Here is a 26,874-nt window from a genome sequence, read left to right on the forward strand (position 1 = left end):
ATCTCCAAATGGACCATTGGATATGATTTCTTTGGTTAGCATCTTTAAAAGATGATATAATAAAGCCATTCTTGGATGAAGTAGGAAACCCCTGGTTTTCTCTTCATCACTGACTACTATAGTCTCCTGCCTGCACCACCTGAGTTTGAGAAAGCCATCTTGGCTTTGAGGATCTCCCCAGGATTGTGACGCTATCAGGCCGGGGCGGGGGCAGGGTCCTGCCCCTTAGAGGGTCTATCAGAGACCCCATGGCTGCCTTTCTTACTCTGAGGTTTTCCTGAGTCATCATATTTCTTGGGCACCACTGCACACTAGGAGACAGAATGTGGAATCTCTTAAATGGGTTTCTGTGCATATTTAAAAAAATCTTTTTTGCAAACAATTTTCAACAAAAACATGTATCAGTATATGAAAAAGAACAATACAGAGGCTTGAAAAGGACCCTTCTTAATGGAAGGGGAGAGACAAGTACTTACCTAAACCCAGGTTGGAAAAGTTATGTAAAAAAAATTATAGTAAAAGAAATACTCTGCTTTCTAACTCCTGTTGTTTTCTCTTAATCTAAGTAAAACAGAATGAAAATAATGTAAAAAGAAAAAAGAAAAAGAAACTGAACTTTTGCAATATATAATATTCTCTTTAAGGAGTGGATCTCAAAAAAAAAAGAAGTGGATCTCTCTCTCTATATATATATATACACACACACACACATAATTTAACAACATAGTAACAAAATCACTAAAATATAAATGTTTTTAAAAACATAATCAATATGTTTTTCTCTGACTCCACAGGCACTTCCCAACACTCTGCTACCAAGTACATTCCCCTCAAAACTTTTTGTTAAGAGAAAAGAGGGATGTGTCTTCCCCTTTGGCTCTGTTTCCACCATTGGCTGTGTGTGTGACCAGAGTTCTGTGGACACTCAGGACTGTGTCTGTGTATCTTGCTGCAGTCACTGTGTGTCTTAGCGTTTTAACTCTGCTCTCTTCTCCCTTCCTCACTCACCACAAAGCTTCTCATGTTCTCAGAATGCTAAGCTCTCCTTATCCCTGCCAGGGCAGTGACATTCCTTCACATTCATACAGCAGAGTTTCTTCAGACATTCCCAGTCATTGGACACGTGTTTCGTTTCTTTCTTTTCTGTGAACATAGATCACGCTGATGTAAATATCATTGTACCTCTGGGCTGTTATTTTCCATGTTCTCTCCAACCCCCTGGAGCTGTCCACTCAGTCAGGAGTGGGATGTCTGCATCAAAGGCTAGGAACAATGCTGCACTTCCTCCTCCATAATTCCCAGTATTTTCCAGGATGTTCCAATCGATCCTCCACTCCACCAGCACCGAATGTCTTCCCTGTCTTCCCACATCCAACAATGGGCATTCTCATCTTTTCTAGATAGGTTAGATGGACCTTAGGGCTGTTTTCACTTATCTTTCTCTTATGATTAGTTTTTCAATGTCTTTTCCAGGAATTCTTGGTAGCTTAGTTTCTCTTGAAATCTACTGATTCATAAAAAAACTTAATCGTTAATGATTCATTGCTAATGGTTAAAAAAGTCACTACCTTTGGGCTCTACCAGGAGGGAGCCAATCTAGCATGCTTTTAGTCCAGCAAAAACAGACACACAAACAGACCAAAGATAACCGGGCCACGTGTGCAGCAGGCAGAAAATGCTGCAGAAAGCAATGAGTCACTTTAGTGGAAAATGGAGCCTGGAGAGACCTGTTTCCTGGGTAGTCCCAGACAGTCCAGCCAGGCATCCAGCAGCCTGACTTAGGAGGAGGAGAAGGGGCAGTCCAGAAGTGAGGTTCTTTTTCATCTTTGCAATGTTCAAAGCCCAGAAAGGGCACAGAGACTGATCTTCGGTAGAAAGAGAACTCAGTCTTCTCAAGGGCTCAGAGGCAGAACTACAACCAGGGCTAGGAGAATAAGAAGCCACCTGGGACAAGGTGCAGTAGAGGGGGGAGGGGAAGGGCAGTGGTGGACGAGTGCTGAGCCCAAAGTGAAGAAGAATCGAGTTCAAATCCTACCTCAGACACTTCCTAGCTTTGTGACCCTTGGCAAATCTCTTAACTTCTCTATCTCACCCTGTAAATACATTTGAAAATAATAGCGCCTACCTCACAGATCAAATGAGAGAGTGTATGAAATGTGCTTTGTAAACCCTAAATAATAACAATGAGTTATTATTGTTGGTATATGTCTTTTAACAGCATAAGATCACTTTCTCTGGCACGTAATTAATTATGTTGAGGTGAATCTCTCAGAGCCTTTAATGGACGGGAAGGGGGTGGGAACATGAGCATTTGGGAAGGAACCTGAGTCAGCCTCTTTCTCTGACCTAGATGTAGAAGGAGGGAAGTAATGTTTGGAACTCTCCTCCTGAGCTTCACTGTTGAGAAACCTATAAAAGGATTCAAAAGGACCTTCAAAATTGATTTGAAGACACAAGTTTCAGAGCCAAGATGGTGGGGTGCATGCCAGGACCCAGCTGAACCCTCCCAAAATTCCCCTCTGAACAAATTTAAACTAACTGCTCAAGTCAAATTTTGGAGTAGCAGAGCCAGCAAGTGGTAAGAGGGAGACATTTTCCCAGCCTAAGACAACTTAGGAGGTCTGCAGGAGAGGTCTGTGACACCAGGGTGGGTGCAGGCCCTGAGCATGGCAGGAGCACCAGGGGTGGGCCTAGGAGGCAGCAGCAGCAGCTTTGAGAGCTCTCAGCCCAGAGACAGTAAGGGGGTCAGGCAAATGGTCAGAAAGAGATTCTGGGGACCCTCTGCTGGCACTGGAGGCAACTGGCACTGCTTGGCACATCTATTGCTCATAAGTAGTTCTGGGTCATAGTAACAAGGAGGAGCACTGGGAGTCTGTCACAAGGCATCAGGAGACCTGGCCACAGTTCCAGAGCCAAGAGGAGTCCTAGTACTTGAGGAGAACAAGGGTCCTTCCTGGGTAAGGACAATAATCAGACCTCTCCCAAGATCACACAACCTTGGAACCACCAAAAATTGTAAACCCCCAGAACTAGCTCTGAAAATAGCAATAACAACCACAAGCCTGAAGCTTAGGACAGCGCCTCCCCACCCTCAGGTGAGCAGGGCTAACTTTAACATAAAGTTCAAAGCGCAGAAATAGGCTGGAGAAATGAGCAGAGAACAACAACAACAACAAAAACTTGACCATAAAACTATTACAGTGGCAGGGAAGACCGAGACATAAACTCAGAAGAAGACAATGTAAAAAGAGCTGCAAGCAAAACCTCAAAGAAAAATGGTAATTGGATCCAAGGCCAGCAAGAATTCCTAGAAGAGTTAAAGAAAGAGATACAAGTAGTAGAGGAAAATTGAGAAAAGAAATGATAGTGATGCAGAAAAATTAGGAAAAGAGAATTAACAGCTTAGTAAGAAGCACAAAAAATGACTGAAGAAAATAGCACCTTAAAAAACAGAATTGGCCTAATGGTTATAAAAAAGGCACAAAAATCCACTGAAGAAAAGAACTTCTTTAACAGCAGAATAGGCTAGAGAAAATAATTCCTTAAAAATTAGAATTGGGTGAGTAGAAGCTAATGACTCCATAAGACTTCAAGAAACGATAAAACAAAGTCAAAAGAATGAAAAAAGTGGTAGAAAATATTAACTCTTATTGGGGAAAAAAAGCTGACCTAGAAAATAGATCAGGAGAGATAATTTAAGAATTATCAGACTACCTGAAAGCCATGATCAAAAAAGAGCCTAGATGTCACATTTCAAGAAATTATCAGGGAAAACTGCCCTGATATCTTGTATCCAGAGGGTAAAATAGGAATTGAAAGAATCCACTGATCACTGCCTGAAACAGAGGCCAAAATGAAGTCTCCAAGAAATAACAGCCAAATTCCAGAGCTCCCAGTTTAAAAAGAAAATGGAAAATGTCACAAGCAGCCAGAAAGAAACAGAAGGGATGGAAGGAGGGGGGGAGAGAGAGAGAGAGAGAGAGAGAGAGAGAGAGAGAGAGAGAGAGAGAGAGAGAAAGACAGGTTTTCAGCCTTCCTGGCCCCCACCCAAAGACCTGGGCTCTTACTGGTGACTGTGGCCTTGATATAGGAGCACCTTACCACCCTTCCTGTTACTCACTGGACTTGTCCTTCTAGTATCGTGTCTAGTCAGCCTCCTACCTCGTGCTAGGCACATAAATCTCGAGTCAGTACCTTTGCCAGCCTCCCTTTACAGCAGCCCTCCCACAGAAAGAGCAAGTTACTTACTGTGTTCCTGCTGAACCAGGAAAAAAGGCTGTAATCCTGTAATGAATACCAGATCCTCAGATGGTAATAGGATTTTAAGGGCTTTTCCTGGGGTCTTATAAATTTGGTGTTTATGATAGTGTGACTGACAGCCTTATGCCTACAGCCTTGAGCTCTGGGCTCCCTAAATAGTTGAGTGTGTTGCAGGTCGGCAGTTCTGAAAGCCCCCTCCCCACAGCCACTGCCTGCCTGACAGCATCCACAGTGTCAGCAGGGTCTTCCTGTCTATGGTTTCTGAGATGTGAACAAGATGGATTAGAAGCTGGGTAGGGGGTGGGGGGGGGTTGAGGCCCCTGACGACCACTTGATTATTGGTGCTGTCAGAATTCTTCCTCCTCCTCCTTCTCTTTCTCCATCACCTTGGCTTTCACTTGTCTGGAGCCTCCTGTCAAATCCCTTTTGTGGCCATCATTTCACTGGATCTTCCTAGAAATGCTGCATCAGTCAGGGCAGGCTTGGTCACCCCAACTTTTGGAGGCTCCTAGTGATGGGGCTGAAAGGGACCTATATCATCTAAACGACATGCCTCATTTGATAGAGGAAAGAACTGAGACACAGGAAGTCCATGCTCATCACCCAGGGCTTCAGTCCTGGCATTCCAGCACCATAAAAATGCACCATCTTAGGCAGCAGAGTGCGGTGAGGCAGCCGTGGGGGGCAATTTAGTGTGTTCAAAGAACCTCAGACTTAGGATCGTAGGACCCAGTTTTGTCCCTGTATGATCTTGGGAAATCACTTAAGTTCTCTGGGTCTCAGTTTCCTTATCTGTGAAATGAAGTTGTTGGGTGAGATGATTTCAAAGGCCTTTCTAGCTCTCAATCTAGGTAGGGCATAGTGTTCATCCAGGCCTGCTCGGTGCTGATTCTCCAGCTTAGGAGCTGCTCCTATGGATCTTGGTCCTTTGTCTCATCTTCCCCTTTGACTGAGTATGCCATTGGCTTATTGGGCCATCCAGAGGAGCCTTGACTAACTCCTGGATTCCCGTCTGGGATCATGTTTTCCTCCCCCTGAAGGGTCTTCTCCTGGGTTCTGTAGGCCACAGGGATTCCAGCCTCTTGCATCTTCTTCCTCCCCCTCTATCCTGTGTGCTTCCCGGACCCTGCCTCTCCACCTGACATCCTTTTGGGAAGGGGAATAGGGGAAAATCTCTTTCCAACGAACTCTGTAGCTAGTTTCTGCCTTTGACTTACCTACCATACAGCAATCTTTAGGCATATTCTCCCAAACCCTTTGATCTCCTCAGAAGTCGGTGTCTGTGGAAACAGCCAAGTTGGTATTGTTGGGTTGAGGGGAGCTGATTATTTAAGGGCCGGGAGGCTGTTGTATTCATACATGGGTAATTCAAAAATAAAAGGAGATAGCATTCATCTGAAATTCATTCACTCCTTGGGCAAGCACTTAGGATGTGTCTGTGCTGTGCTGGGGCCATGCTGAGCACCTGGCATGGGGAAATTCTGTGCTTAAGAAGTCAGTAGAGGAGGCATGGCCTGGCAGTGCTTCCAGTGAACAATGAGTTATTAAATGCTTACTAAAGTGACAAGTAGAATTTGAGGGGCTTGGCGGAAACGGTCCCTGCCTTCCAGAAACCACATCCCGACGATGCTTCATCCATACAATTGGGAGGGGGAGGGGGATGGGCCCGACAGATTCAGAGGTCCTTTCCCAATGTAGACTTGGGATCACCCGAACATTCTATAGGGTGTGTGGGGGTGGGGAAGGGTGATGTGGGGAATGACACCTACAGAAATAAGGAAATCCAACATAGAGTAAGGTCAGCAGAGGATGCTTGAAGGCCTGAGCTTGAGGCCAATGCTTTGGCAGCTGTGTGGAGGGTAGATTAGAATGGGCAGAGACCTGAGGCAGGGAGACAGGTAGGAGGCTCTTGCCACAGTCCAGGTAAGGGGAGGAGGGGGAGTCCCAAGGGGGCTGGCCAGGAGAGTGAAGGGTCGAAAAGAGATACATGAAATGTTGGCAGCAGCTAGAGCAGGTAGGCCTGGGATGGGAGGAGAGGGGCCCAGTGAAAGAGGAGGAAGGTCTTGGCATGTCCATTAACTGGGCATGGAGAATAAATGGTTAACAGCATCAGAGGGCTAATGAGAACTGTGTCATTCCTTCCCTACCCCCTCCCCACAACTGCCAACTCAGGGACAGAAAGAGGAGGAAAATGGGGGAGAAATAATTAAGGAGGCCATTTGCAAAAGTATAATTAATTATACAGAGGGGGAAAACCAGTCATAGCTAACATGGGGGGATCTGGTGATGATGGAGGGGGTCTGCCCAGGAGGGTAGCTGTCTCTATCTCTAAGAGATTAAAGCTTCAGGATTATTAAAAAAGGCAGATGGGGAAGGGAAGGGAGTGTGCATTTGCAATGGTTGGAGTCCCAGAGGATAACCATAAGCTGCCTCTGGGTGCCCAACAGCTTAGAAGAAGTTTGGCAGCGATAGTGCTGGTCTAACGCTGTGCGTAAGTTAACCCTTAGGAGTCAACTGCGGGGGGGGGGGGGGGGGGGGGGAGGGGTGGGAGGATTGTGGAAGTAGAAGCCCCTGGAATGTGTCTTCCCTGAGCTGGGCATCTTGTTCAATTGAGGCTAATGAAAGGAGGATTCTTCAGTTAGCAACCCTATGTCTGCTTTTTCATGGACCTTTATCTTCCTTGATAGAATGTAAACTCCTTGAGGGCAGGGACTGATTCTGTTCTGCCTTTGTGTCTCTGAGGCTTGGCTTGGTCAGTTGTAAGAGTGTAACCAGTGGTGCTTGATTGATGGTTGGATGCATCGATGGTCCATGGGCTGGTTCTCCTGGTCCTAACTCATTCCAGTGCCTGTGGATACTTGGGCCTGAGCCCTCGGCCATTTCTGCAACCCCTGCCTCGGGCACTTTGTCATCTCTGTCCCGCTCTGACCTGCCTCTTTCCTCTCTTGACTTTCTCCAGCCAGTGAAACCTGCAATGACTTCCACCCCATGTTCTTCACCCACGACCGGTCCTTTGAGGAATTCTTCTGCATTTGCATCCAGCTACTGAACAAGACGTGGAAGGAGATGAGGGCGACTTCAGAAGACTTCAACAAGGCAAGGAGGGGGGGGGCATGAGCCGGGGGCCAGCGGGACAGCTCTCGGCTGTTGGATGAGCTTGTGTGTCGGCCATGGGAGAGAGGGACCACGGCCTGCTTTCTGGTGCAGGGAGGAGGAGTGGGAGACTTTGATCTTTGGGCTTCGCTGGAAGAAGAGAGAAGCTGTGATTGCAGCTGGCTACGCCTCCTTAAGTGTTCTCATTTCTCCTTGGATGACTAGGGTTGTGTGGAAGCGTGTGTGTGTGTGTGTGTGTGTGTGTGTGTGTGTGTGCACGCACGTGTGCATGAGCACATGTGTGAGCGTGTGTGCATGTGTGTGGTGTTTGTGTGCACACATGTGTGTGCGCCTGTGTGTGCATGCATGTATGCACATGTATGTGTGTGTGCCTGTGTGTGTGCATGTGCGTGTGTGTGTGCATGTGTATGTGAGTGTTGTGTGAGTGTGTGTGCACGTGTGCATGAGCACATGTGTGAGCGTGTGTGCATGTTTGTGTGGTGTGCACATGTGTGTGCCTGTGTATGTGTGTGTGTGCCTGTGTATGTGCGTGTGTGTGCACGTGTGCATGAGCACATGTGTGAGCGTGTGTGCATGTGTGTGGCATGCACATGTGTGTGCACGTGTGCATGAGCACATGTGTGAGCGTGTGTGCATGTGTGTGGCATGCACGTGTGTGTGTGCCTGTGTATGTGTGTGTGTGTAGAATGTGTGTGTGTGGTGTTTGTGTGCACACGCGTGTGTGTGCACCTGTGTGTGAATGCATGTGTGCATGTGTGTGTGCGCGCGCGTGTGTGTGCATGTGTGTGTGTGCACCTGTGTGTGAATGCATGTGTGCATGTGTGTGCCTGTGCATGTGTGTGTGTGTGTGCGCGCGCGTGCACTCGCCCCTTCATATTTCACAGTTGTCATCGCTGCCTGTTGTCAGAATAGTGTGTATCTGAGTCCTCGCGTGGAAGCCAATTTCCCTCTGGGTCAAGACATGCTGTTTTCCCATGATGAGAGGGACAAGGTCTTGGAGACAGGTGTTGTGGCCCATGACTGTGCCAGTAAGTCTTCCTCTCCTCCTTGTGTTGGACACTGGATTATATGCTGCAGGGAGGAGTCAGGAGTCCATCCATTCTCTGTCCATCCGTGGCTCTCAGTGGGACTAGGACAGGGAGAGGCTTCTTCTGCCCTGTCCTCCAGGCCCTTCAGCTTCTGAGGACCTGGCCTAAGCAGCAGGAGTGTGACTGACTGACTAGAGTCCTGGCGCCTCGCTCGTGCTGAGGTGGAGATGAGGGTGGGGGAAGGACTCAGCATGGTTCTCACAGCCTCAGGTGGGCTGCATTCAGCCTGTGCCCCATCCTTGACGGATGTACTTCTTGGTCGTGATCATACCATCCTCCAGCGCTGTGTCTCCCTTCTGTCTGTCACTCTCTTCTGGTCCAAGGCATCCAGAGTTCTGGGTGGATGAGAATCAAAACAGAAGTAATTAAAGATAAATGAGAATCTTTAGGTAAGCCTTAATCAAACTTCAGTGTGCCAACTGAATTTAGTCAGATGAAAATCATATGCAAATACATGATCTTGTCTCTAGTACTTGGGTGGATCTGAAATCTCCCTGATATGCACACTGCCTCCACCTCTGCAGATTGCAGCCAATGCCCGCCTTCTCGACCTGTGAGATTCCTGTCAGACTCCTCCTGTAAATCCTCCCCAGGGGTTTGCTCAGTCTGCTGAGGGCCCTCCAGGGCCTCTCTCCCCATTATCTGGCACCACCCAGGCAGCCCCTCACTCACCTCTTACTCTGATCATGTCACCTCCCTTTCTGGTCTGTTAGCCCTCTCCGATGATGTGCCATGGCCAATGTTTATGCCAATTACCCAGTGTCATTGTAAGGAGTTGATTAACAAGCATTTCTCAAGGACCAACAACGTGCCAGGTCCTGTGCTAAATGCTGCTCCCACCTCAAGGACCCTGCATCCAATGGCATCAACAGCATGGATGGATGGATGGATGGATGGATGGATGGATGGATGGACGGATGGATGGATGGATGGATGGATGAACGCATCTTAAGATTCATGCAGTGTGGATGGGAGGTGAGCTTATGATCGCTGACCTGGGAGGCGATGATTCCAAGCCCATTCCAGGCTAGTGGACTCATCCATAGATGAACGTAGACACTGAGGTGACAAGGCAGGTCCCCATCAGCAGGATCCTCTCTACATCCCTCCCACCCACTTCACCTTTGGTGGCGTAGCTGAGGAAATCCCTAGTCAGAGAGCTAGGGGATCATTGAGGCCCTGCCTGTTACTAGTTCTGAGACTTTTCCTCTCTGAATCCTGGTTTTCTCACCTGTAAAATTGGCTAGACCACCTCCGAGGCCCTGTACAGCCCTAGATCTGTGGTGCTGCTGTTCCTCCTCCTTTCACTCCATTCATCCTACACACAGCTACCTAATCAGTCTCCCTAATTCAGGGTTATCTAATCTGACTGTCCCACTCTCTGCCACAGAATTTTCCTTATCTCCCTGTTGGCTCCAGGACAGAATCAAAGGTCTTTGGTCTTCCATTGAAGGGCCCCCACATTCTGCTCCCAGCTACGCCCCACCCCCCACCACGACTGTGTGCTGCATTCGGCCAGAGGGAACGACCCTCTGTTCTTGTGCATTCTGCTCCCATTGGCTTTCTTCTCTTCTTCCTAGGCCCAGATCAGGGGTCATCTTCCCTCTTGCCTTTGGGATCCCCCAGCTGAAAGTGCTCTGCCCTTCAGATTTTCTGAAAGCTCTTCCCTTGACTTTGTCATTCTCTACCTGGATTCACCCTGGTTTATCTCAATATATATCTCTTCTCTGTTAGACTATAAGCTCCATGAGGGCAAAACTGGGTCACTTTTCATCTTTGACTCCTCAGCCCCTAGTATAGTGCCTGGAACATAATAGGTGTTTATGTGCTTATATATTGAAGAGTTATCATGGATTCTCAGCACTGGAAAGTACCTTCATGTGTGCCTTGTCCTTTATCCACATGGTGAGAGGGATCCCACCATTTTGGAGGAGGTCTGATTTTTAGGAAGTTTAAATATGTCTTATTAAGCTTTCCTTCTGTTGCTTCTGTCTCTACCCTCTGGGGCGAAGCAGACAAGTCCCTCTTCTCCAAAGGAAAGCCCCTCAAAGACTTGAAGATAGCTTTCATGGCCCCTTCCACCCAGTCTCCTTTTCTGCAGGCTTAAGATTCTGATATCCCTCATCCAGTCCTCACAAGCCATGATCCCTAAGCTAGTCACTATGCCTGGGCATAGTCACCCTGCTCTGGGCACTCTCCAGCTTGTCAGTGTGCTTCCTAAGCTGTGGTTCTCAGTACCTTAGACTTGCCTAACCAGGATGAGGGCCTGTGGAACCATCCCCTTGCTCCTTGAAGTGAAGGGGCAAGCCTGGCATGCCAATCTCTGACTCTACCGATGTTAACAGCACACCACATTGCTTCCCCCAATCAACGTTTGGCACAGAGTTCTGTAGCTCCATTAACTGAAATATCTAACTGGTTTTGGGAACTGAGATGACTAAATGTAATTATTTTATTTAAATGAAATGAGAGATTAAGTTGCTTAAAACAAGATAAGAAAGGAAGCTTCATATTCCTTTTCCCTGTGGGAAGTCTGGGGTGTTAACTGCTTTGTTTGTGTTCATTAGAATTCCTTCTGGTGTTAAGGTATCGATCAGAGCCAAACCTATCTTGGTGGCTAATAAAGTGGGTGTGCATTTTCATTGAAAAATGAATCTTGGAGGAGAGTCGGCCCCTTTTAGAGTTCAGGCGTGTGGTTATCAGTCTGACGGTTGGCAGTCTATTTCATGAACGGAAATTTATTTCAAAGCACATTTCAAAACCACATTTCATAAAATTCCTCTAGGTTTGGCACACAGAAAATTGAAGCTCTTATGAGAACCAGTGCATTGTGGGGAGAATTTTTTTTCACTGAATGTTCCCTTTTTATCAGAGTGAAATGTTTGGTGGTTTTGATTTCTTGTATTGTATATTCCTCTAAACAGATGAGCGATCGCTCATCAATATCAGCACAATCTGTTGGCCTCTAATCAACGTGTCTCTCTTCCCACCAGATTCAGCAGCACGAACCATGGTCTCTTGAGGCAGATGAGAGGCTGGGGGACGTGGGGGCTGTACTAGCCTGCCTTTACGTCTGGAGCTTGATTGAATGAGCCCAGCAAATACATTTTCTGAGCAAGGAGTGTGTGAAGGGCCAGGAAATACGGCTGCCCTTGGGACCCCCAAAATCCAGGTTCTCCAGTGTTGGCAAAGATACTTTGTTCTTTCTGAGAAACGATGCCAAAGGAGGAAATTTAGTGAGGCTTGAAGAAATGATTCCGTAAGCAAAATAACAGTACCATTTCTAATAGTCAATAGCCCCGGGGTCCGTGCTTTTTCTCAGTGAAGAGCTCAGCATGATTCCACTCAGTGTCCCCTTTTTGTCAGAGTGGAGTGTTTGTGGTCTGGAGTTCCTTTACTATATATTCCTCTGAACAGACATGGCGATCACTCACCAATTTCAGCACAATCTGTTGGCCTTCAATCAACACTCTGTCATCCTGGGAAAGTTTTGTAAACATACTCGCATCCGTTCCCAGTGAGGGCAAGAGTAACCCAATGCAATTCTCAGGGTCATAGGATCTGAGGCTTAGACCTAGAAGGGAACCCAGAGACCTTTGAATCTAATGCCCTTCATCTTACAGAGAAGGAAACTGAGTCACAGAGGGTCAAGCGACTTCATGGGATCCTAGACTAAGAGGTGGAAGGGACCTTGGAAGCAGCTGAGCACAACCCCCTTTATCTGAGAGAGGAAGAAGAGGAGCAGCTTGTGTTCCCTGGGCGATGCCTTAGTATTTCAGAGTGAGCCAGATCACAAGCGAGCCATGGCTAGCTCCAGGTGGAGGGGGGGGAACGGGGCTCCCCGATTCTGTCTGATTCTGCAGATGGACTTGGTGGCACTTTTCAGAGGCTTCTGTCTGAACAGTGGGTTCAGCCTGGCCTGTGAACGGCGCCATTCGGCTGCTGCGTCCTGTTGGGGACCATTTCTCTGGGCACATGGACACTGGTGATGCTCTTGGTCTGCTCCCCTCTGGATACCCTGGTCCACTTAGTACCTCGGTAGGCTAGCTCCACAGTGGGGAGGGGGTCTTCCCATCAGTTTTTATCAAATGACGATGGCCTGAATTCCATGTTCTTCTGTGGGCTTTGTGAAGAATTTGATAAAGCCTGGTTATCTTTTCATTAGGATATGTCCAAATGAAATGTAAATTATCCCCTTCATTTTAAGCAAGATTTAATGAGAGGGGATGCACCTTCCGTTGGTGTAGAAAGTGCCCACACTCATGACATCTATGATCCTTCCAGTATTAATGAGATTTAAGCTCTTAAATTAAAATGCAAATCAGGAGCAGAGAAAGGCAGTTGGGAAGATAACTTAGAGTGGATATCCATCAACATATGAGAATCTTCACTGATTCCAAAGGAAATATTTCTGTCCCAATGAACAAGATAATTATAGACTCTATAAAATGGGGCATTGATTCATTAGGGAAGGGGCTCATGTGCAGCAAACACTGGATCTGGAGTCAGGAGACCCGGGTTCAAATCCCAGCTGTGCGCTTCATTTTGTCTCATGACTTTGGGACAAGTCCCGTCACTTCTTGGGGCCTCAGTTTCCTCATCTGTCACATGAAGGGCCTTTAATTTTGAAAATTCTGTGGTCCTGTGAAATGGAGCCCCAGACTCCAAGGTTCGGAGATTGGGCTGGAAGCGCTTTAGAGACCTTTTGGTTTACAAATTAGGGAAACTGAGACCCAGGAAGTCAGAGTGATCCTTGTCAGCTCCAGAGCTTGTAAGGTTCATAGTTCTGTATTTAAAAATCACTTCTTATGGCTGTATTTTGATTTTGCATCCCCTCCATTTCTCAATATATCCCTCCTCCCTGCCCTTCCCAGGGAGCCATCCCTTGTAAAGAAGAATGAAAACCATCCGACCTCCCAGGAAAGCCTAATGTCGAGTGCCATTAAGCAGAGGCAGGTGCCGTCTTCTCCTTGCCTTTGTCGGGGCCAGCTTGGGTCATTATCATCCCCTAACCTTCAGGTACAATTGAGTTGTATTGTCCTTTCCAGTCACATGGCTGTGGTCACGGTGGACACAATTTATCCTGGTTCCACTTACTTCACTTGGCATTGATTCATGTAATTCTTCCCAGGTTTCTCCATGTTTTTCATATTTAACATTTCCTACCACACAGTAACATCCAACCCTTATAGCCATGTATCAGTTGGTTCCAAGGGTGGGGAACCTTTGGCCTCAAAGCCACATGTAGCCCTCTGGGTCCTCGGGTGTGGCCTTATGACTGAGTCCAAGTTTTACAGAACAAATTCTTTTATTAAGAGGATTTGTTCCATGAAGTCTGGTTTCAGTCAAAGGGCCACCCTTGAGGACCTAGAGGGCCACATGTGTCCTTGAGGCTGCAGGTTCCACCTTTCCCTGATCAATAAAGCACTGACTTAGTAACCAATTTTTTGCTCCTACAAAAAAAGATTTCAAAGAATATTTTGGTGTATTTAGGATCCTTTTATTATAGCTGATCTCCTTTGGGTATACACCTACCTTGCAGAAGGATCTCTGGGCCAGAGAGTATAACCATTTTAGTCACTATCTTACCATAATACCAAATTCCATTTCCAGAATGAATGAATCTATTTGCAGCTCCACCAACAATACATCGGTGCATCTGTTTTTCCATAGCTCCTCCTTTCTCATCTTTTATCATCTTTGAGACATATGGAGGAAGGAAAGGTGAGGAGATAAGCAAGTAGATAATGTCTATAATGTTCCAGGCACTATGCTAACCATTTACCAATATCATCTTATTTAGTTCCGAGATCTGAGTCAAGACATTTACATTGTTCCGTTGGGCAAACACTTATGGAGTACAGAAAGCTCTGTATTTTGTGGACTCACTCCTTTAGAAATAAATGGGACCTCAGAGGCTCACTCATTTTGTAGAAGAGACAGTCGAGTCTTGGAGAGATGAAGTGGCAGAAAGCAGTCGTACAGGAAATCCTTTGCAGAGCCATGACTTAGGCCCAGCTTCTCTGTCTTTTCCTAGATTCCCTATTGCCCCCTTGGCTTTTCTGAAAATGGGCCACCTTTCTTCTCACTCTCTGTGATTGCTCCTTTGGAGAGCTGAGGATACCCTGCTCCTAAGAAGTCCCCTTGAACCGCCTGTGCCTCTGTTTCCCTTTCAAGTCTGTTTTCATAGCTTGGTGCAGGCTGAGGTGATGCCTTTGTGCTGCTTGGGCTGCCACCGATGAGAAGGTCAGTGGGCATGCGATGGCAGATCCTCATTTTTGTGAATCACGATGCTCAGAATCAGCGAGAAGAGTCTCTGGAGTCTGGGCTTTATTGGAACCAAGCAGAAAGAGAGGAAAATGATGTCTTGGGATGGGGTTTCTGTTCAGAAGAGGTGATGGAGAGGACTGGTGTTACTGACAGGGACTAGGCATCGCCTCCTTAAAGAGCCGTTGGGTTTTGTTTGTAGGTAGCAGCACAGCTCCTCGGGCAAGGGCTGGGCACAGGCTGGGGAGTCTCCCCCGCAGGCACCCCCTTCCATCCCCAAACAGGAGCCCATCTGGTTGGCTGCCCAGAGATGCCCTGCCTTGTTGGAACTTTATCTGGAAGAGCAGAGCTGGCTTCAGAGAAACCCCCAAAAGGCATGGCAAATAAAGAAGCCATAGTGAGCTTATGTTTGCAGGATGAAAGTCTGACTGGAAATGCTCCGATCTGCATCCCCTAGGGCAGATGACTCAGAAGCTGAGCTTTCTACCCCTTCCCCAAACCAAACCTACAACAAAAGGAAGGGGGAAGGTTTCCTCTGAGATAGACCAGGCTATTTCCTGCCCCCACCCCCAACGCCTTTGAAGAACACCACAGGTAAAAATCAGCAGCAAAGACAGAACAGGATTGTGAAGGCAAGAGCATCACTCAGGAGGAACATTTGGGGAAAGAAGTATTTGGTTGGGAGTGGTGAGGGCACGAAGTGCGGTCATTCCTAGAGCCAGAGAACATGACACGAGGTGGAGGCAGGTCAGCGTTTCCCTGCAGAGTCCAAAAGGAACTTGATGACACCTAAGATGACCGGGTACAAGGGAAAGGATGGCTCAGTGCAAGAAGTGCCCCACTCGAGTTCCCCCGGATCTAATTCACTTTTCTGAGACAATCGAGTGTATTCCAGGCAGCCGATGGTGTAACCAGTAGGAAGACCTGAATTCAAATCCTGCCTCAGACATTTAGCTTAGTCAGTTGGTGGACAATTTATAATGGACTTGCTGTATGCCAGGCCCCTGTGTAAGAGTGAAGGATACAAAGAAAAGCAAAAAATCCAAAGTCCCTGCCCTCAGGGGGCTCCCATTCTAACAGGAGAGACAACATGCAGACAACTGTACAGACAAGCTCTGTGCATCAGGTGGGGCTGGTCTGAGAGGGAAGGATCCTGGGGGATGAAAAGGAAATCTAGGAAGCTAAGAAGTGGGGATGAGGAGGGACTGCAGCAATAATGATGAGAATAAAACGATGATTGTTGTTGTGGAATAAGCATTTACTAAGCGCCTCCTGTATGCCAGGCACTGTGCCATGTGCTTTACACATCTTTCATTTTATCCTCACAAACAACCCCGGGAAGTCGGTGCTCTTATTAACCTCATTTACAGTCAAGGAAGTTGAGGCAGACAGGTTAAGTGACTTGTCCAGGGTAACACATCTGGTAAGTATCTGAGGCTAGATTGGAATGCAAATCTTCCTGACTCTGGTTCCGATGCTCTCTCTATCCACTGAACCACCCAGCTGTTAATAATAACATGACATCATCATTATTATCATTAACCACTATATTCAGGGTTTGTGTCAGTCAGGTGCAGGGTATCAGATGGCAAAGACATAGCCACACCCAAGTGAAGCCAATGACAGGTTCAGTGAAACATATAGAAGCCGTCTAGACATGCTCACCCATACAATAAGGGTATGAGAAAACGTGTGCACACACCTACTTCCTCGCCACCCAGTGGGTCTCCATCTTTGTCTAGTCTGTAGAAATGAGGCCACACCTGTAACTGTCCCCCAAAGATCAGCTCTATCTAGGTCAGATGTTAGTGCCTGTGTGCTTATAAATGGAGGTCTGCAACGTGGGCTAGATGCTCCAAGTTAGGGTGACAACCCCCTTAACCTCTGAATGTGCCAGTCGTGAAGAAGTTAGCTCAGACAAAACACAGGCTTGATTTTGGATGGACATTCAATCCCTCCTGTGCCTAGACCCTCCCCTCCCCTTCTACTCTTCTTCTCTTGACCATGTTCTGCCTGAATTCCAGGGCCGCAACTCATGGTGTGGTCACGGGCCAAGCGGGTCCATTTTCTCCCTTCCAGGTACCAGGTACCAGAGGAGGAATTCTGGGCAAGCTTTCCTCAGATCCCAAGGGGGCCGTGATGGCAGAAGCCTTCCTTTGGGCTGAGTTTACAGATGAAACTGGTGTTTGCTTCCTGGTTTTCACAGTGGGGAGAAGCCCCACAAAGGCTGCCTTATGCAAACCCAATGCCCTGTGAATGAGTGCCTATGTCTTGCCACTTATTAAGATGAAAGTCAGGGAATCCCAGGCTAGAAGGGCCTAATTAGCCCATCTCATCCAAATGGATCTTGTCAGTGCCTTTCCAGGAGGGAAGAGAGGAGTCAATTCTTTTGAATTTTAATAATTTGATTATTTCCCTTTGTAATCAATTCACGTTCATATTGCCAAATGTCCTTTTCTCCACAAGTCATGGTTTAAGATGCACAGACTTATTGTCAGCAAGGTGGCATGGCAGAGGGAGGTTTGGACTTGGAGTCAGCAAGATCTCATTTCGAATCAAAAAGTAGCACAGGGTAAACCACTTAGCCCCTCTAAACCTCAGTTTCCTCATCTCTAAAACAAGAATGGTTTTCGCACCAACTTCCCAGGGATGTCCTGAGGCTCAGTGTCTGTAGAGCACTTTGCAGACTTCACCGGCTGCGTAAAAGCTGTCGCTGCAGGTGCTGTTGCTTTGTTAGGTCTGTGACTTCATGGGTGTTCGTGTCTCCATCCCTGCCCATCCAGGCCCCTGTGCTGGGGTCTTTCTGCTGGTCCTTCACATTGCAGTGATTCCCAGGGAGCCCACTGGCTCTCAGTTGCTCTTGCTATGGCACCAGACAGATGGTACCAGTCATATAGCGATCTGATTGTATCCCTGATGCTGCTTTTTGTTTTTTTCCTGTAAAATTCTTCTCTTGTTTTTAATGTGTTGGAACCAACTCCCACATTCCTTTGCCCTTTGGATAAGCATCACCTTCAGTTCATTGGAGGCTGTGGTTTTGCATGACTCAGCCATCCACACAACATCACTGGAGAATATCAGGTGTCCCTTTTTTGGTGTCATTTAAAAGAACTCTGTCATTTCCCAAAGGCAATCCAGCCCACCCTCCTGCTCCAATCCTCACAGAGATGCTCCTTGTCCATGGGTATGGATAGAGCAGCTCCCTGGGCCATCTAAGCAAACTGCATACAACAGTACAGAAAATCAGCACACTTCCCTCACTTGCTTTACGAGTGTGGGCAGAGGGACCTTGAGTTACCACAAATTTCAGCCTGGCTCCTGAGCTGGATGCCATCCTTACCACGTCCCCCACCATGAGCTCACCCCCTTAGAGGAATCTCTCTGTGACTTGCTGTCTCCCTCCTCCAGGAGGCAGCAAACCTTTGACAAGTATCTGTCACCCTCTTTCCTGGCGCCACTTGGTATCACTAATCACAGGGTTGCCAACGCTATCTCTGTGGTTACATCTTTCAAGGAATATGATATGGTTTTGGCCTATGCACTGGAGACACTGTCAGAGTCCTTTGGGTGTCTTTGCACTACTGTCCTCTCCATGTATTAGAAAGTAAACCCCCTGAGGGCAGGGATTGTATCCCAAGAGTTTTGCACACTGTCTGGTCCATAGCAAGCACTTCCAATAAATATTTTTTCATTCATTCATTCTGTCTGAATCAAAGGCTTTTCTATAATTCTGGGATCTGAAGCCTCCGAATAAGAGGCTTTTCTAGAATTGGCAGTTCATCAACACCATGGGATCCTGTACTTTCTATTCCTTTCAGTAAGTGTGTGACTGTCAGCATGTGTCTGCTATGCAATATCATTTAGGAAGGCCTTCCTGTTTCCTTCTCATACCTTCCTCGGGGATTCATTCCATGTATCTGTAGATTAGCCTCAAAAATTTTGTAGAGTTGGGAAAGTAGGCATATGAGCCAGCAGCTATTAACATTCCCTTGGGTACCTTTTTGAGTAGGATCATAAGAGGGTCTAACATTTTTTCCCCTGTGCTTTTGGTATCTACCCCCTTTCACATATCTTGAAATGTGATGCTCTCTTCCCTCCACATTATGTCACTTCTGTTGTAGATCTCCTGGGTCTGGTCTAGCTCTTTTTCCCAATTTCGTTTTTGTTAGGCTCCTTTCCATTTCCTCCTTCAGCATATCCAGGACTGGGATGATGAAGTCCAACTGTGGTGGCTTCCCTCTCCTTGATAGTGAAGAGTTGGTGACAAAAATCCTTCAGATCTTTTCCATTCCTTGTCTGTCTTCCTCCTTCCTCTGTCACCCTTTAACACCCTTGGGATGATTTTGTTAAGCTGAGTCTCTTAACAAGATTTCTTAAAGTTTTTTTTTCCTCCTCTGCTGCTTCTGTCTACTTGTTATCACCTACCCTCCTCCATAATAGGTTACAAACAAGCTTATATTTGAAACCTTTGTCACCACATCTCTCCTTTAGTAAGGAGATCAAATGTTTGCTAACTGAGAGCATTTCTGAGTTCTTTTGCTCTTCTTGCAAATAGCAATTGATTGACACCAATTACAATTCTTTAGGAAATGATTACAATCAGTGTTAATGTTGGTTCCTCCATCCATTTCCTGATGTTTCCACCAACAGTTTGTTTAAATAGATCTAGTTGGAATTGTTTTCTTTGAAAGACATTTTCCCCCTTATTTTTACTCTTTTGCCTAGTTTTATGTTCATTTTAATCTTTGGTCTAATAAGTTGGTAGTCTGACTGGATATAGACAGTTGATTTAGGAATTACTCCAACCTAAGTAGTGAGTCAGTCCCTGTCTGATAAAAGTACTGAGCAATACAATTAAATTTTACATTTAATTTTTGCATGAATTAAGCCACTGGGCCATTCATCTGTCAACTGTGAAAGATAGGAATACCTTCTCACCGGCGTTTTTCAGGGAGCTGTGGTTCACATTCATGGCTATCTGCCATTGATAATAGTGAAAAAAGCAGCTATGAGAAATTTAGTGTTAGCAGGCTGATAATCAATCTGAATTAAGAATAGGAAGAAGAAGTTTATGTTCTGTTCATTAGATAAGTAGAGCTACACCCCGAGGTCTGTGATAGAAAATCATCTGCTCCTAATATTATATTACATAGCAGTATTCAACTATTAAATTCTCCATACATATGCCTCCTGGGTCAACATCTAGTCCCCCTCTCTCTTCTGAGCTACATTTAGGTATCTCCAACTGACTATTTGTTGTTGAATGTGGCATAGACATCTCAAACTTGGCAAGTCCAAAATAAAACAGCATCTTTCCACCAATAATCACCCCTCTTCCCACTTTCCCTATTTCTGTTAAGGCAACCAGCCTTTACCTGGGTTCAAGACCTTGGGGTCCTGTTCCCCACTCCCTCATACTCACCTTTACCTTTCTGATCATCGGCAACACCTCTTCTCTGTCCACTGTTGTGGCCACCACCCTAGCTGAGGCCCTTATCGACTCTTGCTTGGACTAGAGTTCTAGGTTTCTCACCCATTTACACTTCCCACAGGATTTCTCCTCTCTTCTCTCTGTCTGCCTGGGATATTCTCCATCCTCACTTCTGCCTCATAAAAATCCCATGTTTCTTCAATCTCAACTCAAAATCCTCCTTCCACATAAAACTTTTCCCAACCAAATTTTACCCCCACCAGATAATAAACCTTCACCCCAAATTATCTTGTATTTATTGGCCAACCCTCCTCCACCACAGTTGTTATAGCCACAGAAAATAAGGAGCAGCTAACAGATAATGAAATGGTTATGGGCAAACAAGACCTGGTGATCCCTTTATAAGGTGTGAACAGTTTTTGCTGTTATAATTAAAAGAAGTCTGGCCACTAAATAGCAGAAAATTGACACACTTCTGAGGACAGTTAAAAGGCTGAGTTTCTGGCTCCTAGGCAGGCCAGGCGGGGCCAGGCTTCCAACTCTAGAGGAAGAAGGAATCTCATCTTGCATTTGCTCTCCTAGTTTAGGTCCCCAGAGGATGGCTGCTCCCTCAAGCTTCAAAGGGGAACCTGCTGGCACTCACTTCTAAAACTATGGCCCTTGAGCCTCCACCAGTGTGTTTGCTCTTAACGGTCATGCCAGGAGACATGGCTGTATTTTAACAAAAGCATTCACTCACATGACATAGTAAGAACTCACAAGCTGCAAAGCAAAGCCCCTCCCCAGAATCCTGGGGCACATTCTTCCATAGATACCCACAGCATCTGTGGAAAGAGTAGGCTCGGCTCTGAATTTACCGGCACCCATGTGGGGGCCCCTGTGGCCCGGGCAGCACTCAGTTTGGGTACAGAAGGGCCTCAACATCTCTGTTTTCCTTATGGAATCCTTACTGGCCCAGCCTCTGGGCACAGCATCTCTGCTGGGCACCCAGACTCTGTTCCTCCCAACACCTTTCCTCTGTCTTGCCAGGGCTAGCTCTCTCTTGAGTGGAAAGTTGGCCTCCTTTTTCTCTTGCATTTCTTGTACCCAGAAGCTTTGTCTTCCCCAAGATGACCCCCTCGTATTCATGTTTGTCAAGATTGGGTGTCCTGTCAGATGCAAGGTCCCCTCCTTGTCCAACAGCTCCCTCTCAAATGAACGTAGCTATTGAGGATGGAAAAGAGGTAAAGAAATGCCCCACTGCCCGCCCCCCCCCCCCTTATATGAGCACTTCCTCTTAGGGTCTGTGCTCTTCCTCCACAGCTGGGTTCACAGCCTGGGCTGTCTATAGAACTAGCAACTCCACTTCTAATGGCCCTCAGGAGCATGGCTGATTTTCTGCTTGTGGAACAGCCAGGTTTCTTTTAGTTCCATCAGAGAAGGCAATGGATGGGTAACAGTACTTTATTAACACACTGAGGTTCATTACCTCTGCCACCTACTCTTTGCTTTTTGTGACTATCAAATATTGGGGAGAGACAAAATCGTTAATTATATCTACATGTATGTATGTATGTGTGTGTATATATACATATATATAAATATACACACGTGTAGGTATCTAGACACATGTATGTGTGTTTATCTATATTATATATATGCATACATCTATACATATATAATTCATGCATGTATGTATGTGGGTACATATACAGTATACTTCCCCCCCCACCAGAGGAATGTAAACCTTGAGGACATGGACTAGTTCATCATTTCCATCTTTGCAGACCCAGACCTAACAGAGCACCTGGCACGTGGAGGGACTTAATAAGTTTGTGTTGATTGATTGACTTCCTCACAGGCAGAATCAATGAGCCTGCCTCTCCATGGCTCTGGGGACTTCTGGGGACTTGCCCTTCCTGTTTCTGCTCTGTATAGCCAACCTTCCCATTCCTTTGCCCTGATCCAGGTTTGTCCTGTTCTGTCATTGTCCAAGCTCTTGTGGAACACAGGACCAGGTAACATAGATTGTCCAAGTGCCTATTGCCCTGTCAAAGTGATTCATAGGCCTGAGAGATGGAGAAATGGTGGCTGAACCCTCTAGGCTTGTATGAAATTGGTTCTTTTCCCAGAGAGTGACTGAGAAACTTGATTTCTTCAGAAAAAGGAAGGCACCATGTGCATTTAATGCAATTCAATAAATATTTACACACATGTGAAATATTGATAGATATTTTGGCATTGGGCACAGTGCAGACAGCTTTATTTGATCTGGAACTCCAGGGATGAGACAATCACTCCACCGTCTCACTTCTCATAGTAGGAAGGATGGGTAGGGAATGGCAGTGGTGTAGTTAGAAGCAAGAGGTAATAGATGGACAATTGGAGCTTGAGACAGTTGCCCACAGAATATAGAAAGTCCTGAAGAATGGCCTGCATCACTTTGGAGAGATGCTCTGCAGAAGTGACTGGTGATTGCCCAGGACTGGGAGGTGTGGGAGCTGTAGTCAGTCCCCAGGTGGGTGCACCCATGTCCATCACTTAATGTGAAGGAGAAGCTGATCATCACTTTTTTTGTCCCATCTGGAAGAGCACTGGGCCACTGGCTTGGTAACAGGAGACCTTCAGGGCTGAGGAGATGGATGAATCATGTTCGGTCTTTGTATTTTGGCATTTCTGTGCTCAATTTTGGCCTGATTTGCCATCAAATGGCAGTTCTGGCTATGTGACCATCATCTGTCTGAATGACTTGAACTCCAAGCTGTTAAGGGTTTAGAGCCCACTAATTGGTCCTGGTTAGAGACTAAAGACAGAATTATAGAGAGACATCACTCTGTGTGAGCACACACCCAGACCAAGCCACATTCCGATAAACCACTGGCTCCCTCACAGCTTCACCATTGCCTGTTTGCCAGGTGGCTCCCAAGGCTACCGCCCATCTCTCACCACTTGCTTAGACATTGTCACCAGCAGCGTCTGACCCCTCAAAACTGATTGTCCCAAAGCAACCCGGCCACAACTTTACTAGCAACCCCCAGGTTTAGGACCTGAGTGGGATCATTCTCTCTGGTCCCTCTCTCACCCCCCCACCCCATCCAGCCAGCTGCCAAATCCTATTTGGTTTTTGTCCATTGGCGGAACATAGGTTTCTGGAGGACAGGGAACACCTTGCTTTTGCTTCATGTCTCCAGTGTTTGACACAATACCCAACACATTAGATGCTTAATCAATGTTTGTTGATTGATTCATTGAACATTTGCATTAACCTCCTGGATGTTCTTGCCTCCCCCCATTACAGGGCTGCCAAAATTCTCTGAAGACATAGCTCTGGTCACCTGACAGCCCTGCTCTCTGGCTCTCATATTCTCCTGTTGTCTCTAGGACAGACTTGCCTCCACAATGGAGGTCTAGCCTCCCTTGCCAGTATCATTCTGCTCTCTGGCCATGGGGGACATCTTGCTGTCCCCAACCCCCTACAAACAAACACACACACACACACACACACACACACACACACACTCATTTTCTCCCTTTCTCTTCCTTTTGAAATCCTCCTCTTCCTTCAAGGCTCAACTCAGCTGTCGCTGTCTCCTTCTCCCTGATCCGTCTTCCCCAGCTAAAAAGAATCCAATCCCTCCCTTTTTCATATTTCTTTTAGCTCTTTATCTAGCACCTTCTGAAGCCAGAATTCCTCCAGTCCCTAGATGTCAGTGTACATTGGACTGTACCTGTTACTCTCTATGCTTTGTAAGGCTGGGGGCTTCATTTCCCCAGGAAACACTTAATCAACATTTTCCAAATTGTTAAATTGCTAAATTAAATTGTTAATTGTTAAATAGATTAAATTCTAAAGAACAAAACTTCAAGTCATCCTGGGAACTTCATGGCAAGTTTCTCACCTGGCATGAATGCTATTTATAGGCAGTGACCCCTCTGACCTTGCAGACTGAGCCCCCATTGCCATGTTCGTCCTTTTGGGCATGGTGAGTGGCCTCCTCTGGCCTCAGGCTTTGCCACCCTCTACCTCAGACCTCCCACTTCTTTGCTCTGTCCCTTAAGCTGTCTTCCTGACCCAGGGGAGACATTCCTCTTCTTTGCTTTGGCTCACCCCCTCCACCTGTCGTCTCCTCCGCAGATCGACTCCACCAGCCATTGGTTCTGCTCATGCACCTTCAAGTGCTTTCTTCTCTTGCTCCCTATGCCTTAGCCTCCCAATATGGTCAGGTGGCCCCCATGGCCAACAGTCCCAGCCCTCTGTTAGCTCTCACTGGCTCCTCCCAAGTTGTGACCCTAGAGATGTCCAAATGTTCCCTCCCAGAAAATATTGTAACTGCTCCATCCTCATCAGGGGGTTTGGGTGGGGGGGCACCTCTACCATTTTGTTCTCCCTGCTCCTACCTTCTTCTTGACTCCCAACCTCAGGCAGCCCTACTTTCCCCAAGGGATTCTTAGATCCCAGTTCTTTGCAAAGGTACAACTGTACTTAAAATTAAGCTTCCCTACTGACAGGCAAGGAAGATGGCAGCCTCCCAAGATCCTGCTTATAGCATCAGAGAGCCAGAAAGGACCTTGGGGATCATCTAGGCCACTTAACAGAGGCCCAGAGCTCAAGGTCACCTAGGGACAAAAGAGGCAAGCCAGGATTTGAACTCAAGGCTTTCTGGGTCAAAGTCAGGCATGCTCCTCTGGAGCCACCAAATCCTGCCTCCCTTTAGCAGCCCATTTCTTAGGAGTAGCTTCTGCCCCTTGGCTCTGCTTCCTTTCAGGCCCCTCCTTCTCCAGCCCTTTGCAGCCCAGCTGCTTCCCCAACAAGTTGGTCAAACCCCCTGTCCCAGCAGTCCCTACTGATGTCCGGCTCACTGAAGCCAGTGGCTTCCCTCCTCTCCAGCATCCTGGCAGCGTTGGATCTTGTTGGACAGCCTCATCTTCCCCAGCCTCCTGCCCTTGCCCTGTCCAGCTACTCCACCTGGTTGCCCAGCCATCCCTCCCATTTCCTTGCTGAGCCCTCATGCACCTTGTACCACTGCCTGTCATTACCATCCAAGGTCTGGTCTGAAGCCCTCACTGACCTCATCCACTCCCCCAAGGTCAGCATATGGTGCCCAAATCTCCATCTTCAGACGGATCACTTTCCCAGGTTTCAGACCCATGTTTCCAGCCCCTTCCAGGTGACTTGAGCTCGACATACCACTGATACATCCCCAGATCAAGCTCACTCTTTCTCCTCCCCTCCCCAGCCTTCACTTCCTCCTGCCTCACTGCTTCAGAGAAGCTTCCCCATCCCTCTGACTCTGAGCCGCAGAATTAGCTTGTAAATCACCCTCTCCCTCCCCTCCCACATCCAGTCAGCCGCTGCCTCCGTCTGCTTGACATCTACAGTGCCTAGCTCTTCCTTTCCATCCCATGGCCAGCATCCTGCCTCATGTTCTCATCCCCCCTCTCTCCCAAACAATGGTCTCAATTCCTCTAGTCCTTCCCCTTCCATTCAGTTCTCTGCACAGCTTCCAGGCTCAAATCCCCCGCCACCCCCCACCCATGGCATTCTCCTCCCTCCAGGCCTCTGTGTTGGCTGCCCCTCCTTCTCAAATTGCCCTTCTTCCCTGCTACTATCTCAAAGAATCTTCCTCCAAGGCTCATCTCATGACCAGCCTCCCATGGGAAGCCTTGCTGATTTTTTTCCATTTTTTGTATTTTCTCCTTCCCTAAATGACTTGTATTCGTTTCTGTGCCTTGAGTCCATGCCAAAAAGCAAGTGGCCCAAGGAGTTGGGGGTGCTTGGCCTTGAAAGGAGGAGATGTCGGAGGAAAGGGACATGGAAAGTGTTTTCAAATTTTTGCAAGGTTAGTATATGAGCAATCCTTGCTCTACTTGGCCCCAGAGGGTGGAATAAAAAAGGCAGATTTGGTCTTGGGGTCAGGAAAAACTGCCTACCAATTAGAGGTGTCCCAAAATGTAATACAAAGTAGTGTGTTCATTCCTGATAGCTACGCTCATTCCCATAATTCTGCTCAGCTGCTAAGGAAAGGGTCTCTTGCTGAGTTAGGTACTCAGTAAATGCTCATTAACAGTCTCAGTTGTGGGGGTGGAGAGGAATTCCTACTGAATCTCTCTGGCTCAAAGCAAGATGGCAGCCCTCTGTGGTGCAGAAACTTCATAGCTCCCTTTAATGCTGAGGGCTAGCCCAGAACTGCTTGTGAAATCAGATCCTGCTCTGGGCTATGCGGGACCAAGACAAAAAGCAATGGGAGATGATGTGGCACAGTGGATGGAGTCCAGACCTGGGAGTTGGAAGGAATGGGGTTCAAAGATCACATCCAGCATTTGCTACCTGTGTGACCCTTTTCTGGGCCTCACGTTCCTCCTCTGTACAATGGGGGATCATAGTCTGCCCATCTTCCAAGGCTACAATGGATTCAAGGATACAATGACATAATATACCTCGATTGATCTCCAAGCCTTGAAGTAAGTGTTCTGTGAATACCAGTGAGGATCCCTGCTTGGTGGTGGTCTCTGCTGCCAGGGAAGAAGCCTGTGACACCTCCAGAAGCAGCCCCCTTTCTGCCCCGTGGATATAGATCCCCTAGATGAAAAGAAGAAGGGGAGGAGAGGAGAGGAAGGAGGCATCTGGAGCCTAAAGCAAGGACGCTGGGCTTCCCTTTGGGAGGTTCTAGGAGTCCTGCAGGGAGAGTGATTGGGGGGGCGAGAAGGAGTGGAATCCCAAACATGGGTGTCTTG

At 47.1% G+C, this 26,874-nt stretch overlaps 1 protein-coding gene across 4 annotated transcripts in view; it reads left to right on the plus strand.

Annotated features, from left to right (window-relative positions):
- ELMO1 (engulfment and cell motility 1) overlaps positions 1-26,874 on the plus strand; it is a 405,316-nt gene that overhangs the window by 264,758 nt on the left and 113,684 nt on the right. For all 4 annotated transcript variants that reach the window (XM_036738189.1, XM_036738190.1, XM_036738191.1 and 1 more), the window contains one exon: positions 7,220-7,356. In XM_036738189.1, coding sequence (XP_036594084.1) covers positions 7,220-7,356 — 137 coding nt within the window. The remainder of the gene's footprint in view (positions 1-7,219; positions 7,357-26,874) is intronic.

Source organism: Trichosurus vulpecula, chromosome 9 (genome assembly GCF_011100635.1).
Source record: "Trichosurus vulpecula isolate mTriVul1 chromosome 9, mTriVul1.pri, whole genome shotgun sequence".
NCBI lineage: Eukaryota > Metazoa > Chordata > Mammalia > Diprotodontia > Phalangeridae > Trichosurus > Trichosurus vulpecula.